General features: G+C 46.1%; 1 protein-coding gene across 1 annotated transcript; it reads right to left on the bottom strand.

Moving 5' to 3' along the window:
• Positions 1 to 539: 539 nt before the first annotated feature.
• On the bottom strand, positions 540 to 6,422 carry LOC133912581 (pyruvate dehydrogenase (acetyl-transferring) kinase, mitochondrial-like). The gene is made up of 6 exons (XM_062355398.1): positions 5,972 to 6,422; positions 4,035 to 4,296; positions 3,320 to 3,500; positions 2,819 to 2,966; positions 1,358 to 1,562; positions 540 to 986 (listed from the first exon to the last, which is right to left on the bottom strand). Exons 1-6 carry the CDS (start codon positions 6,206 to 6,208, stop codon positions 928 to 930), a joined length of 1,092 nt encoding a protein of 363 aa, XP_062211382.1. The 5' UTR covers positions 6,209 to 6,422; the 3' UTR covers positions 540 to 927.
• Positions 6,423 to 15,782: the final 9,360 nt, after the last annotated feature.

The following is a 15,782-nucleotide window of genomic DNA, read 5'->3' as shown; positions in this document are numbered from 1 at the left end:
GGGACAAATATTTGGGTGTACATTTGTACACCCATGATCTCACGTGTGCCCGCCCCTGCCCCCCACACACATAAATCCATGGGTATGGCAACCGCGCTCGTAGCTTGTTGGTCATTTCGTTGGTGGGTCAACGACCGGTTGGAAATTTGATTCCCAGCCTTTTCACCGGGGCTTGCCAACTGTAAATAAATTTATTTCGAACAATCTTGAACGCCTATGAACTACAATAACAATAGGAGCACGACAGCCCATTACTTGCAAAGTCGAATCTCTTCGTAGACGTGTGTGCATAAGTTGTAAGTCTAACATGTACCTTAAGAGTGTGTATAAGTATACATGTGTAGGATGTCGTGTACTTATAGATGTACATTGGTATGTACCCTAATTTTGAGGTAAAAAAAATCCATGGGTATGTTAACCGGATTCCAATAATGTCCCATTCTGAAGCGGACATAGTGACATACAGATTACCTGAGATGTGGATGAAATCAGCTGCCGGTGGGGAAAACGAACAATCTCAAATCGCATCGGAACAACGCTGAACACAGATTCCATTTTAACATCATCATATGATTTCAGTGAAATAACATCAGTCCTCATTTCATATCGAACGAGGTGGTGATTAACCAACCTTTTCCATTCGCTCGAGGACGACTATTTTTAGAGGTTGTACAATTGTAATGATAGTAGAAACCAGAAGCAAGATGCTTCTGAGTTATGATCACATTCCATCAAGATGAGGAATAAACACGTACACATAGTAGCTAGAAGTAGAACACGGACAACTAATTAAACTATATATATAGGGGGCTGGCCTTCATAACTATATTTGCATACCAGCACAGCAATCGCGGAAGCAATAGAATCCTAATTACAGTAATGACCAGAACAGTACGTTCATCAAGGCAAAGGCTTCTTCCGAATCTGTCAAGGCAAGGGTTCCTCCGAATCTCCCAGCCGTGAAAGGTGGAGGTAAGCATCAGTTCCTATGTAAAATGGGAAAAATCAATGATGATCAACTGAATGACGAGGGTGTAGCTATGCTGTATTTCCATAACATCAAAGTCCGTATAGCAATGTAGTAGTTCTGATACTAATGCAACATATCAGTAAGCGTTTCAACAGTTGTAAATTCAATATGTCAAATTAGGAAAACTAAAAGACTGACGAAGAAATAGCATATATGCTTAACTCCGGAGGTCTTGAGGGCTTATAATCGAACCTTCAGTTTTTCTTACAAACATAGGAGTCATCAGCATTGAGACAGCGATTTTTATGAGAATCAAAGAGCAAGATGAATATTGCCACATTCCTCATTATTCATTACATGAAGATAAAAACTGAAGTATGAACATACCATATCCTTCCATAGAGATGATCTGCAAGTCACCACCGAAATATCGAGCATAAAGACGACTAATTGGGATCCCATAACCGTATCCAGCCATAGTTACTCCTTCATTATGGCCATCTAGATCAGGAGGGTTTTCTGCAGTACTGTAGAGATATGTAAAAATTCTGGAGAGGCCACTCCTTGGTATTCCACCACCTTCATCACTAATCTGCATAAGCAAGGTTATAATTGCAACAGTTATACCTAATCATGAAGAATTAAAACTAGTAAATTTTACAAATTTAGTTGCAGAAACAAGCATTTGTAGCATATCATACAAAGAAAACTAATTACATACAGAAAATTTATGATATAAAAGGAAAAAAGAGACTTTATCACGCAAACATTTCTGTAACAATTATGAGATAGCAGTAAAGTTTACTAATGTAGAAAACTAATTACATAAAGAAAATTATGATATAAAAAGAAAAAAGAAGACTTTATCACGTAAACATTTCTGTAGCAATTATGAGATAGCACATGTGCAAGTGCAACGCAGTATACTGAACGCTCTCAAAAAGTGCAGTGGAACTTAATATAATACTGCAACACTATAATTGCAGGCAAGTATCACTAGTGAAAGTGAGATAAATAGACTGAGCTTATTTCTGCTTGGAAAAATTATGCAGCGGATTGGATTTGGGCATGTCATCACGAGCTAGTAAAGAGAACGGCATGACTGGTACATATGTGTATCTTTTCGTATGTATTTTGGGTCACGACTACAGCAGATCCTGCAACAGCCACAGCACCAAGGATACACCGAATGAAAAGCTTATCTGATGTAGTCTACTTGTTTTCTGGTCAATTATTTTGATTCGGCTCTCTGTTAGGTTCAATCAAGGATGATTGATTTACATATCTTCTAGTTGCATGTGACTAGGTTCATAAAAAACCAGCTAGCATGGCTTTTGGCTATAATATGGGGTTATCCTTAAGCCAGCTATAATATGGGGTTATCCTTAAGCCAGCAAGAAATAAATGAAATGAATTACCCTCAAATCTCCTTTCCTCCCTTGGCTGACATTACAGCATGGCAAGACAAGAAAAATTCAGTATCAAGATCAAGGTCAGCTGCAGAATTACCCCTCACCACTATAATATCTATTTATATGTGGCTATGTGCTTCCATGAAGGCAGAGGCCAGGATATCTTGTTATTCCATTATCTTAAAAAAGGGGCATATCAGTCTCACAAAGGTTGTCATCGCCCTATTCAATAATAACATACAAGTTTAATTCTCTACAGTTACCCTTTTATCTTTTGCCTGTACCACAACCCACAAGTAATACAAAGGTTAAATTAATGCGTACATTAAAAATTAGTTGAAACTTAAGCTTGTGAGTTTGCAAAATTTCTTCACCATGTTTGACACTGCAAAGTTCCCAACAAAACAGGTAACATGGAATCTTAGTAGAGTCATACCTTAATAGTTACGTCCTCTGCTCCATCAGCAACTATGATTCGAACTGGAGGTGCATGCTTATCAGAGTTCATATATCGTTCCTGTACTGCACGAAGGGAGTTCTTCACCAATTCAAACATCATGAGATGTAGATGTGGTGTAACATATCTGCAATCAAGAGTTCATGTATAGCTCAGAAAATCATTTGGAGACTCCGCGCAGTTCAACTATTATTATAGACCGAACAATTGGTCTAATTTAATTAGATTTGTTACGAGACTTACTACAGAGGTCAAAGCAGAACTAGAATAGTTCCCAACATGCCACACACAGTGACAAGACCAAAATTAGCAATTTATAGTTCATAAATAAACGAGTCAAACAAGAAAATCCACCGAAAATGATGAGAAACAAAAAGGTGAAATGTGACAAGGAGACGTGAAATCTGAACTAAACTGTAATGACATCTAGTCAAAGTAAATGCAGGTAGCAACTAGCAAGCGTTCAGAATAGGGACTTACGGAAATGTAAAATCCGGATCTCCATATATGTCGACATCAGGAGCTGATCCATACTCTCGCATGCAAATAGCACGTGCATCTTCACTAGCAATTCGAGCCACCATCATGGGGGACAGTTTTGTGTTTATAAGTCCTATCACACCAGGCTCTGGATCAGGATCGTGCAAAGCGACATGCTGCCCTGAATCAAGAAAATTGGCACATGGTTACTCCATACCAGGTCAAAAGCAGCAGCATGGTTGCTTTTATTTCCTTTTTGAGTTGACGTCATAAACAGTTATCATATAGCAACTGCTGTTCTTTGACACGGAGGAGTAAGATGATTGGGTAACCACTAGATTCTGAGGAAAAGATGCCCCATAACTTCAAAACAACTACCTCTGGTATCCAGCTAAGAAACTTTGTTCTTGTTAACTACTAAACACTGCATTCTGAGGAAAATTATGATGTCCCTGTTTGCACCCGAACTATAGTTTCCAAATTAAATGAGGGGCTGAAAAACTTTTAGCAAGCTGTCAAACAGAATGACAGGTTCAGATGTTCTTCTTTGGGCAAGGAAGAAAGCAGTAGAAAAACAGTGAACTTTCATATCAGATGGCAATTTGAGCAGTAGACAGATTGCTTTTCTATCAACAGTGTTAATAGCTAAACCTACCAAGACTGACTAGTACAGAGAACTGGACCTACAAGAGGAGCAAGTGCTAAGCTCACTGACCTATCAGCATGCGGATCCCAATCCTTGACATGTAGAAGCGATCAAGGAACTGATGGATCTCAGCGATTCCCGGGGGAAACACCTTCGAACCGCCCAAGTCCTTCTTCAGCTGCTGCACACCCAACGCAATGGTGGGCACCACATTGGTGTGCCGAACCCTGATCATCTTGATCATCTGGGTGAATGCGAGCTCATCATCCTGGTTCCTCACCTCTGGGAAGTACCGGATGTCGCGGAATGAGTCCACGTACCAGTCCCTCACCTTTGCAGTGGCAAATAGACCAAAAGTTAGTCCTGTGGTGGATACTTCCATCGGCAAGAATATTTGCAACTTGATTTCTTTCAGAAAAGATTTTGCAACTTGATAGTTATGGTGCTTCTTGAGCTGATAAGTTCAAGAATCTGATATGATTGAAAAAAGGTCCAAATCAATTTTTAGGCAAGTTGGCAGGTAGAATGTACCAAAATTCCTCGTTATCCTAGGATATAACTATGCTGCACCTCCAAGAACTGAAGGACAAGTAAATGATCATATAAAACAGCAGTTTTCAAACAAAACCAGTTGGAATAGAAAGAAATGATTTGATGATGCACTTTAGTCAGTTGATGAGATCGAAAATGACATCACAAGTTCACAACAAGATGTTAACAGGACTGATAGAATCACTTTAATTCACAAAAACCTAATGGCTCGAAGAAAGTTACAAGAAAGGAATAATTTAGAATAAAGAATTGGTTATCCAGGGCATGGGACCATCTCCCACAATAATAGTTGCCATCCCTCCTGTTCTTCTTTCCGAGAGCTAGAAGTGACCACAAACAGAAATGGAACAAGCACAATACTATACTATTTAAAGGTTTGTCTAGTTATCTATCAACAGATTTTATGGGGTAAAATCTGTCAAATTTTCATCCATTAGATCTTCATCGTATGTCCCAGATCAACCTCAACTTCATATAAAAATCTAACCCTAACCTCCCTCACTTCCGCCCCCACTGCCGGTGCGCCGCCACCCCACACCCACCCTGTGCGCCACCTCGCTGGCGCCGTCCTTGGCGCCGGCGTGGCCCGCCCACCTGCACCACCCCTCCCTCCACCTGCGCCGCCCCTCACTCTGCCGCTCCTCCGCCGCCCCACCCTCCTCCACCGCCCCTCTCCCTACATCGATCTATCTTCCCGGCGCCCCTCCTCTCCGCACACCCCCGCCGCCACCGCCTCCCCAACCAGCTCCGGCAGCGCCACCGCTGCCGGAGCCGTCGCCCTCGACTACTCCCTTACTAACCACTTCAAAGAACCATGCCCCCGCCGCCAACCCGGGAGCGCCACCTCGCCATCCCGCCCGCCGCCCACCACCACCGCCTGGCCACCGGCCTCCCCGACCATCTTTCTACAGCCAGAGGACACCAAACCCCCCTCCCCTAAAAGTCCCGAACCCGATGGCCTCACCGGAGAAGACGACCTCCCATCGGTAAGTACTAATCCTGACACGAGAGGAGAAGACGACCTCCCATCGGTAAGTACTAATCCTGACGCGAGATCAAAGGCTCAAAATTCGACAGATTCTCCCCCTAGAATCTGTCGACAGCTAAATAGCAAATTCGTTAAAAAAATCTAGGAACAGAGCACTGAATCCGCAAAGAACTATTTTAATATGGTAAACATCCTAGGAGATAAACAAGTGGAGCATTACCCGCGAAACGAAACAACCACTTATTCGCAAAAAAAAAAAAAGTGCAGATCAAGCTAAACCGAGAGCAAAACGTTGCCGAAAATCCCAAGCTTTCCACGAGAATCACACCAAATGAGACAAGGAGGAGGAAACCGCCCCGCGCAACAACAAATCGACCCAGGCACAACGTACGCATAACCGCCCGCGGCCCGCCCAAATCAGGACGGCCACCATCAAGGAACCAGAGACGAAGAAGAGAAGGCAAACCTTGAGAATGGCGGGCTTGCTGGAGAGTCCGAAGGGGAGCGACTCGAGGTCGAGCTCGCGGCGCGCGATGCGGATGGGGAGCTCCTTGTGCAGGAACTGCGCGGCGAGCAGGAGGGTCCGCTCCGTGGGGCGCGCCCCGAACTCCATCATGTACCGCAGGCTGACCCCCGTCTGCCGCATCGCGCCCCACCGCGCCACCTCCTCCGCCACCGCCCGCGCCACCGGCTCCGACGCCATTTCTCCCCCACCCCCCTCCTCCTTTTCCTCCGCCGCCGCCGCCGCAGCAGCAGCAGCCGGCCTCTGTCTCTTTCACCCAAGGCCAGGTGGTGGGAAAATGGTGGTCTACGGCGGCGCGAGGGCGAGGCCACCGGAAGAGGAGGAGAGAGGGAGGAGGTGTGACGGAAGAGGAGAGCTAAAATGGGAGGCTCCTCGCTTGTGTGTGTGGGGAGACGGCAACGCCGAAGAGGAGATTTGGATGCGTACAAATAGAGCGCGCGGTGGCGGGGCCCGCGTGTCAGTGTCAAGGTTATGGGCTAGGCTTGTCAAGGTTTCCTGCAGAGTGATGCACCGACGAGTGCTCTTGCGAAAATAATTTTTTTTTAAATGGTCCATTTTACATAGCGCCGTGATATTTAATGTTATAGCTAAATATGCTCGATATCGTAACAATTAATATTGTGATAGCTGTTATGTATGAATTTTGTAAGTTGAATTTATATGATCTTCTATGTTAAATTTATGAATCATACGTAACTATTATCACAACGCTAATTATCATGATACAGTATTATTATTAAATAGTACTGATAGTTATAGCGCTATAAAAAAGAATCTAGTGTTAACATTGTTTTTTCATAATAGGTCTATGCAGAAAAAGTTTTCGAAAAATATAAAAATGTAAGGTAGTATTTAATTAGAAAGCAAGATGAGATAAAATAATTTTATTCGTATATTTGATGATGAGATGATTCTATTTATATATATATATATATATATATATATATATATATATGTGTGTTTGTTTGGTAGGTGAGATAAAATGAGTCTATTTTAATATTTTAGATCTACTGTCAGTGTCACGTTCGAAATAAAATAGCTACGTTCCATCAGTTTTAAAATGATTCCATCCAAAATCTTTAAAAAATATTTCTTAATTTTAAACCATTCAAATGCTCTACATCCGAACAAATAAAAACACCCGTCTCATAATCTAACACAAGTGAAGTTCCCTTCCTCTTCTATTGGGCAGGTGGGGACAAAGCAACCGGTGGGCCCTTTCACGGGTTCCTCGCAGGACGCGCTGGGAGCCTAACAGGTACCGAGGGGTACACGAGGGGGGCCATTGCGTTTAACAGATTCTGTCCCTTGCATGTGGGACGCTAGGCGGTTTGGCGAATCACATGTCGGGGTGCGGAAGGCCCATGGTGGCCACGATGATCCGAATCTTCCAGGGATTCTCTCTGTTTCGCGAACTGTACTAGTACTACACCGTACTTGGCTCTGGTGGTGTGCTTCTTCTTTTCTTTTAGGCTAATAAACTGGATGATTTTGTGGCAGCAAGCTATCGCACTGGAAAGGTAAGCTGGGGCCATGAACATGTTTTAACTTAAAATCTCACTCTTTCAACTAAAAAGATATATATATTGACTCAACTTGAGAACAGTTGAAGCTTTGGCAATAAAAAAATGGACCAGTCCACTTGGATCTGATACGAACGTCGCCTCACGGCGTCACACACCGTAGCGGCCTTGCCCTTGGATTGGACCTAGTGGTTCCATGCTGGCACCCACCACTCTGTAGCTTGACGTGACGCCGATCGGGTGTGGCGGACACGTAGGACTGCTCCGAAACGGTGGATGCAGCCGCCTGGTTTCGGTTAATCCAAGTGCTAGCATGAATGCATGATACGGAGTATTAAAACGGCACGTACGTCGCGTCAGATAAAGGGCAGCGATCTTTTGCCGATCGAGGCTGCAAACCGTCCATCCGATCTTTGCCGATTGTCGCATCTCGTCACTTCTCCGTCACGTTTCTGCTAAGACTAGCTTCAATCGATTTTTATCTGAGTTTAAAGTCTTTTTATAAAAGGATTTTCGTTTCTTTGAACGCTCTAACAGTTTTTTTTCACGGTTTTTGTCACGAATGAATTCTCAAAGTCATTCACCTTAGAACAGGATTCTCTCTTTTCACTTCACGAATCTCTTCAAAATGAAGCTATTAGATATGAGAAAAAATAAATAAAATAATAACAGTGAGGATAATCGAAAAGGGAACGAATTGAAGATAATATAGTTAGAGATGATCTGATGTCTATTTGTGTGTGCCTTGAAATCTTTGGCTAAGGATGTGGATGTGATTACCCAGCTAACCAAGTATTGTCCAATAAAAACGTCCATAATAGACAATAGACTTAATAATGGAGTGGTCTTTTTTTAAACAGAATGCAAGATATTGATTAATCATCATTAGGTTGATGGATTGGCTAATGTTGCAGGCACGCACGCACAGGTGCATGCGTACAGGGGCGTGACGCACAAGAGCGCGTTGAATGTTCTCCATGTATGCCGAATATGCGGTTGTTTTCCTTGCACCAAAAAAGGATGATGTTCCGGCCCTGAATGAGTTCGGAGATGCAACAGGACTCAAATGCAACTTCAATAAGACTGTAGTGTCAAAGATTATGTGCTCCAGGTTCAATTTAGATAATATTATTATGAGTGATCTGCCGGCCGCTACGGTGGACTTCCCAATAACCTATCTGGGTTAATCTCTTTCTGTCATTCAACTAAAGAAAGCAGATCTCCAATCTCTCATTGACAAGGCAGTCGGAAAGATGGTTGCTTGGAAGGGAAAAACATTTTGCTTAGCGGGCGATTGATATTGGTCAAATCAGTGTTCTCTTCACAACCAATCTATTTTCTTATGACAATCAAAACACCAGTAGGGACACTGAAGGAAATGACAAGGCAAGCTTATAGGAAGCAAGGAGCTCGGTGGTAAAACTCTAAGGGTGGAGCCGAACCCACGGGGGTTCAATCATCATGTCTTGCACATCCCTGTAAGGCCTCTAATGAAGGCTCCGTTTCTTAAAAAAAAAGGCAATTTCTATGGTCTAAATGCAAACCTTTGTCTAGGGCAGTTGCGAAGTCAATTAGCAAAGAGTATGTAGACCTAAGAGCAAGGGTTGCCTGAGTATTCTGCATCTAGAAGCTTATCGAAGAGCTCTAAGACAACGTTGGCTATGGCAAGAGTCAGAGACCCCACATAAGCCCTAGGTCGCAACCGAAATTTCGTGTGACAACACTGATAGACTACTCTTCGCCGCCTCCACCAACATTATCATCGTAATGGGGAACGCACCTCCTTTTGGTAATTGGCATGAGCGGAGGGGCGTAGACTGATGGACTTTGCCCCACTTCTCACTCACACTACTACAAGAAAGGTCATCACTGCCAGTTTTTTAATCAATAATGAATAAGTGACAGTGATTATCCATGATTATTATTGTCGACTCCAGAACCAGTAGTGATTGCACATATCATTGCCGGTTTGTAACACTGATACAATCTATCATTACCGATTCTTGATCTTCTTCTGCTCAATTTATATACTTATCACTGTCGGTTCCAGCTACAAATCGACAGTGATACTTAATTCAGGGGAAAAAATAAAAAAATAAACATTCATACATTAATTTAAACGAGATTAGCATTACTAATGGTCATACTAATAGAGTTTATACTAACTACAGCAAAGCTGCTGTCATGCAGACGACATCGCGCGAAAACCCTAACGCGCGTGTCAACTAACCATAAGCTAGCTAACTATTTGTGTTTGATATGAAACTTGACCCATGAACGGAAGTCCTCAACCTCGTCATCATCGTCGTCATCATCATCCTCCTCCGAGATCGTACAGGCCTTCTTGGTCCTCGGCAGCTCATCAATGAAGAGTTCCTACACCTTGTCGTCCGAGGAGGGGGATCCCGGCGAAATGCCGGAGTTCGAGGAGGAGTATTTCTAACGAAGGGGGAGAAGTTCGACGACCCACCCAGCGGGGACTCCTCCCTGGACGAGGTCACGGGTGTGATAGGCATCCTCGGAGAAGGCGGTGGAGGCGGTAGAAGATCCATGGATCATGCAGAGGTGGAGGCGGCCGGTGGTGGGCGGAGAGAGAAAGAGAGAGAGAGAGAGAGAGAGAGAGAGAGAGAGCGACAGAGACAGAGAGAGAGAGAGAGAATTTTAAACTTAAACTAATAAACCTAGGCCATCTTCTGCTATGGGATGAAAATCTATATCTATACTCCTATAAAATACATGAGTTGTGGCAGAATCGGACGATCTACACTATACATTGTACACGATCAAACGGTATGTGAGGAACAGTGACATCCTAAGAGGGGGGAGTGAATTAGGACACTTAGAAACCTAAACCAAATTTACTCCAAAAACTTCACAAGATAAACCTATCTCAATTTCTATCTAAATATGCTCTCGGTTTATCTAGTGTATCTACTCTACCACTCAAGAGGATTACAACCTACTCTAGCAAGATAAATTGTAAGTATGTAAATGCGGAAACGTAAATACGGTAGAGAGCCAAACTCAGCATGAGGGATTTTTATCCCGTGATATCGATGGTATGAATGCCACCCCTAGTCCATGTTGGAGCTCTACAAAAGATATGGTCCTAGTCAGCACGTCTCTTCTGATCATAGCTCTTGAGCTACCAAGTCACCAAGACAAGATCTCAAGCATGATGATCCACTAAGCCACCAAGGCAAGGTCTCACCACTAGCCTATCTTTTGGTCACTTATCGTCGTGATGACTTCAGAGCTTGAGCCACCATGGCAAGGGTCTCCGTGTCCCCGTACACGTGTCTTGCCGTCGCTCCACACCAAGTCGGAGCATCAACAAGCGTGAGCCACCAAGGCCCAAGATACCGGCGAGTTACCAAGACTCCAAGGCGCTGACGTACCACTCGGTACAAGTTAGGATCACTCCTTGATCCCTTCTTCAAGCTGCAACACCTAGCTACAACTCACTCTATGCCTATAAGCACTAAACGCTCTATAATCTTGTGTTTAATTGCCTTGCATAATCACTTTAAGCACTTTGGTGTCTTGGATACCTTCTCAAGTGTATATGAGCTTCATCTAGACTCCAACAGCATGCTACACATCAAATCACTGAGTGTATGGGTATTTATAGCCTCAAACCTGCCAACTAACCGTTTTTTCAATGGCCTAGAAAAGCTGTTAACACCGGATGATCCAACGAGAATAATAGTACTAACACCGGATCATCTAGTGAGTACAGTTTCAGAAACTAGCCGTTGGAACTCTACTCACTGCCTCTGTGAACATCGGACACTCCGGTCTGTCTTCAAATCAATCACCAGACATTCTGGTGAGTTATCTTGAGCCAACCAAGCCTTTTGCAGCCTCTCTGTGCATTCATATGGTGTTCATTCCATTGACACAGGACCATCCAGTGAGTTAAACCTTTTCTTCTTTTCCCTGAAAATGCTCTGGTGCAACTATCTCTAGTGATTTGATCTTTATTCTTCAACACTTGCATTTGTCTCTGTAAGAAATGCTCCGATGCTATACTCCAGTGTGCACAAACCAAACACTGGACCATCCGATGGGTTGATCTTTAGTTTTTTGCACTTACAGTCTTCTCGGCAGGAAATACTCCGGTGTTACCCAATGTAGATTATCGGACTATCCGGTGATATCGTCAGCCTTCTCCTCCTTTGTCATAATACTCCGGTGAGTTTAACCTTTGAACATCGGACCATTCGGTGAGGCTATCAGCCTCTGGATATAATGCTCCGGTGAGTACAAATTTCTCTACATCGGACCTTCTGGTTAGGCAAATCTTCCTGGAACTTTTCCAATTCAATCAAATTTTGTCCCGGCTATGATAGCTTCTTGATGTATTGCATCCATAAGACCTACTAACATATATTATTGACAAACATATTATTCCTAATGACTATATTGTCATTAATAACCAAAATCACAATCATGGCCTAATAGGACCATTTTCGCTATAATATCCCTCTTTTTGGTGATTGATGACAACACAACCAAAGAAAATGGAAAATAATAAATGATACCAATTGTAAAGAGCAAAAAACTTTACCACATTGCTTGGATATATGTTTCTTACCATTTAGTCCTCTTTGTTGTGGCTCCTTCTTTCTTCATTGCCACTATCTCCCTTAATAGATCCATGCAAGAATTTCTCCCCATTTGTCAACCTAGGTGGCTCATGTTGCTTCTTGTATATTATTTTACTCTCCCTTTATCAACTTCGATATTCCTAGACATCTTGTATCTTGCTTCTTGCTTTGGTCATCAAACTTCTCCCCCTTTGTCAACAACCTCAAAAATGACTATAAACATATGTTGAACTCGAGGAAAATCGTTAGAGCACATGGGAGAGAGTTTCATAAATCATGATCTAATGAAATGATACCAATTGAAAAGATATACCAATTGTAAGGATACGAGGCATTGATATCAATTGAAAAAGATAAACAAGGATTATAATTCATGAAACTCACATGATATGTAAGACTCCCGTTACCGGGATCTCCTGTGCCTCCTGTATCAGTCCCTGAATTATGTAGCTGATACGCACAGTATAACAGTTGTGGTATCACAGTCAAACTTCGTATGTAGATAGTAAGGTTTTGGGTACAAAAGGCTTACAAACCACACTGAATATTACAAGCCTGGCATAACGGCCATCAAAACACACCACGGAAGCAAAAGCCCAAATCACAAGTAGCGAGGGTGCAAACGCGACTTCAGAGACTATTCTTCATCCCCGGCTTCACCTCCAGCGAAGTCGGTATTGGGATCTTCATCTGAATGACAGCAAGAGTGAGTACATAAGGTACTCAGTAAGCCCTATACTACTTCAAGGTGTTGATAGATGCACAAAGGGTTTATTCAAGGATAAGCTTTATAGTTTAGATTTAAGCGTAAAGCAGTTTATGCAGATAACCAATTGTATCAACTATGATCGACTTCAAAACATTTTAAGTAGTTCAAAAATCCGCAACGAGCTATATCTTGGGCTTCTCGGTCCTGGGAGGGGCTATACCTCACTCTGCAGTTCCTTTTATCACATCTGGTGTACCTCTAGTACCACACAGCTTCTGGCGGAGTGAGCCAGGAACCTCATCACACGGACATCTAGTCCACACACTCACTTATCAAGACTCACGCACCTGGAGTCTATTCAAGCGTTACCGTGCCTTCGCACGTCCATGACCGTGGACATGGCTATTCGAATAGATTTACACTCTGCAGAGGTTGTATAGCTTTACCCACGCGATATGCTCAGCCTCCATCCATAGCTAGTGGAGGATCGAATCATACCGAGACTCTCCAAACACCTTTCCTACCGAGCTTTTCCACGAGACACACCAAGTCCCAGAGCTGCATGTTCTGAAGGCTAGCATCCCTTTTTAAGCCTAAGCCAGTCCCTGAAACCTCCAAACAGTGGGACAGATGGACCCTTGGCTGCTCGTTGCTCTCAGCCTCCTGGTATGATGCCCAACTCAGTCCAGTGAAAGAAAAGTCAAGTCCTGCCTATACAGGACGCATGGTTGCACGAGGGTGGCTAAGCATGGCGGCGTAAGACTCGTTCCTTAAGCGGTCAGGCTAGGCATCTTCATGAACAATAAATACCATCATGTAACTCAAGCCCCCAAGAGCATCTTCCCTAGAGGACCACTCTACCTGCCCGCGCCAAAACAGTTTTCACCCATTTTTACATATCACCATCCATATCCCACACGACATCAAGGATTTCACAACCATCACGGAATTCACAACCATCAAGGTTTCATGGTATATGAGTTGTCATTAATAACAGTATATCTCGTCTCTGAGGAGAGGTGTTTTAAAAGTGACATCTCTGAGGAGACGTATTCAATCCTAAGCATGCTAGATATCATGGCGTCGTCTGACATTAATATAAATAACGGCAGGTAATCCTAGGGTGATATGTATTCTGGATGATAACATTCAAGACATGGCATGTGTTTGTTAGGATTAACTATTACAAGTAATTTTGCAGAAGCGTAATACCCGGTGACACTCTTCCGGCATTTCTTCGCGCTGCGATCTGCAGGGAAGAAGAGGGGTTTCTCCATCGCGGACGTCGCGGGGTGCTGCAGCTTCCGGCTGCGGGACGGCCTAGGGGAGCGATACATCCCCCAGGTGTTGCGGAGCAAGTGGGAGGAGTGGCGGCGCGATTGGTTCTACATCGACGTCGACCCCCACGACCGTCTCACCCTGCCGGAGGTGGCGGCGGAGCCCTAGAAGGCGACCTGGGAAGTGCCACCGCCGACGGACGCGCGGCTGGAGCCGGTCTTGGAGCGCATCAGGTTCCTGCGCGACGCCGGGCTCACCTCAGTGATGGTGGTGGCAGACTTCCTGCGCCACCGCCTGGCGCCCCTACGGGAGCGGGCCCGGCCTTGCTGGCTCTACACCGGCCCCGAGGACATCACCCGGACCCAGATCGGCGAGGACTGGGAACTGAGCACGGCGGAGTTGAAGGGCATGCTCCGGGTGATGATCGGGGTGGATGAGATGAGCCGGGCAAAGCTCCCGTGGAAAGAAATGGCGCTTTACGCCAATCCTGAGCGGGTGGCGATCCAGGCGAAGCTGCCGGAGTTCGACACCCAGGGGTTGGTCGACCGACCGCGGCGTCGGAGTCCCGAGGCCACGGAGATCCCCGGGTTGGATGAGGCGGCCGGCGAGGAGGTCGCAAGCGGTCCGGCGCGGACTGGTGGCCCGGGCGCCGCGAGCGGCGAGCCGCAGGCCAGCAGCGGGGCAGCTGCGGGCAGCAGCCGCCGCGTCGGAGGAGGAGGCACCGCCGGCAGTGGGGCGACGACGGCGCCGGAGGACCGGGGGAAGCACCCCCGGCTCTTTATTCCTGGGCTGGAGTCCCCGCCGTCACCGTTGCCAGGCGAGGGTGGAAGCCGGGACAGCCAAGCGTCCAGCGCGGGGCCGTCAGCGGGGGCGGCATCTGCGGTTCTGGAACCGCACTTTGGTCTGCTTGGGCCCGATCCGGCGCCCGGAGACCAGGCGGCGGCCCCGCAGAACCCCTGGCGGAAGAGGAGGAGGGAGGACTCCGGGTGAACGCCGTCGAGTCTAGAGTTCAGGATCCCGGCAGCAAGGTGGCAGTACCGAAGACCCACAACCACGTAAGTTTCATCCTCCATTATTTCCTAGGCGTGCTTTGCCCGGATTAAGTTCTGAGTCCTGACCATCCCCTTCTGCAGGCCGCCCGCGGGTGCCACCGAAAGCCAGGGGCAGCCAGAGGCGTCGAGGCCGGCGCCAGCCCCCGAGCCGAGTGCGTCCGAGCCGAGCGCACCCGAACCGAGTGCCCCGGTGGAGCCAGGGCTGGCCAGCGCGGCGGCAGAGCCGGGGCCAGTGGACGCGGCGGCGGAGCCGGTTCCAGCAGACGTGGCAGCGGAGCCGGCGCCGGCAAACACGGCTGCGGAGCCGGTGCCAGAGGATGCGGCGGTGGCGGACACGGCAGCGGGGTCAGGGCCGACGGACGCAGCGGCCGAGACAGAGACGCAGCCGCCGCCCGGGCGTTCAGTGTCGACGGAGCCTGCCCCAAGCTTGTCGAGCGCGGGGTGGGTGACCGCGTGGCAGTTTTCGGGGACCCCGAGCCCCTCAGGGGAGGCTCGCAGGGGACCCAGCGCCCAGCCGCCGCCCAGCCAACCCGTCGGCCCTCTCCTGGTCGTGCTTAAGAGCGCCCGGGAGGTGATCGGGCA

This window comes from Phragmites australis, chromosome 3, assembly GCF_958298935.1.
Source record: "Phragmites australis chromosome 3, lpPhrAust1.1, whole genome shotgun sequence".
Taxonomy (NCBI): domain Eukaryota; kingdom Viridiplantae; phylum Streptophyta; class Magnoliopsida; order Poales; family Poaceae; genus Phragmites; species Phragmites australis.
The sequence above is the reverse complement of the archived record's forward strand: the minus strand, read 5'-3'. Positions and strand labels throughout refer to the sequence as shown.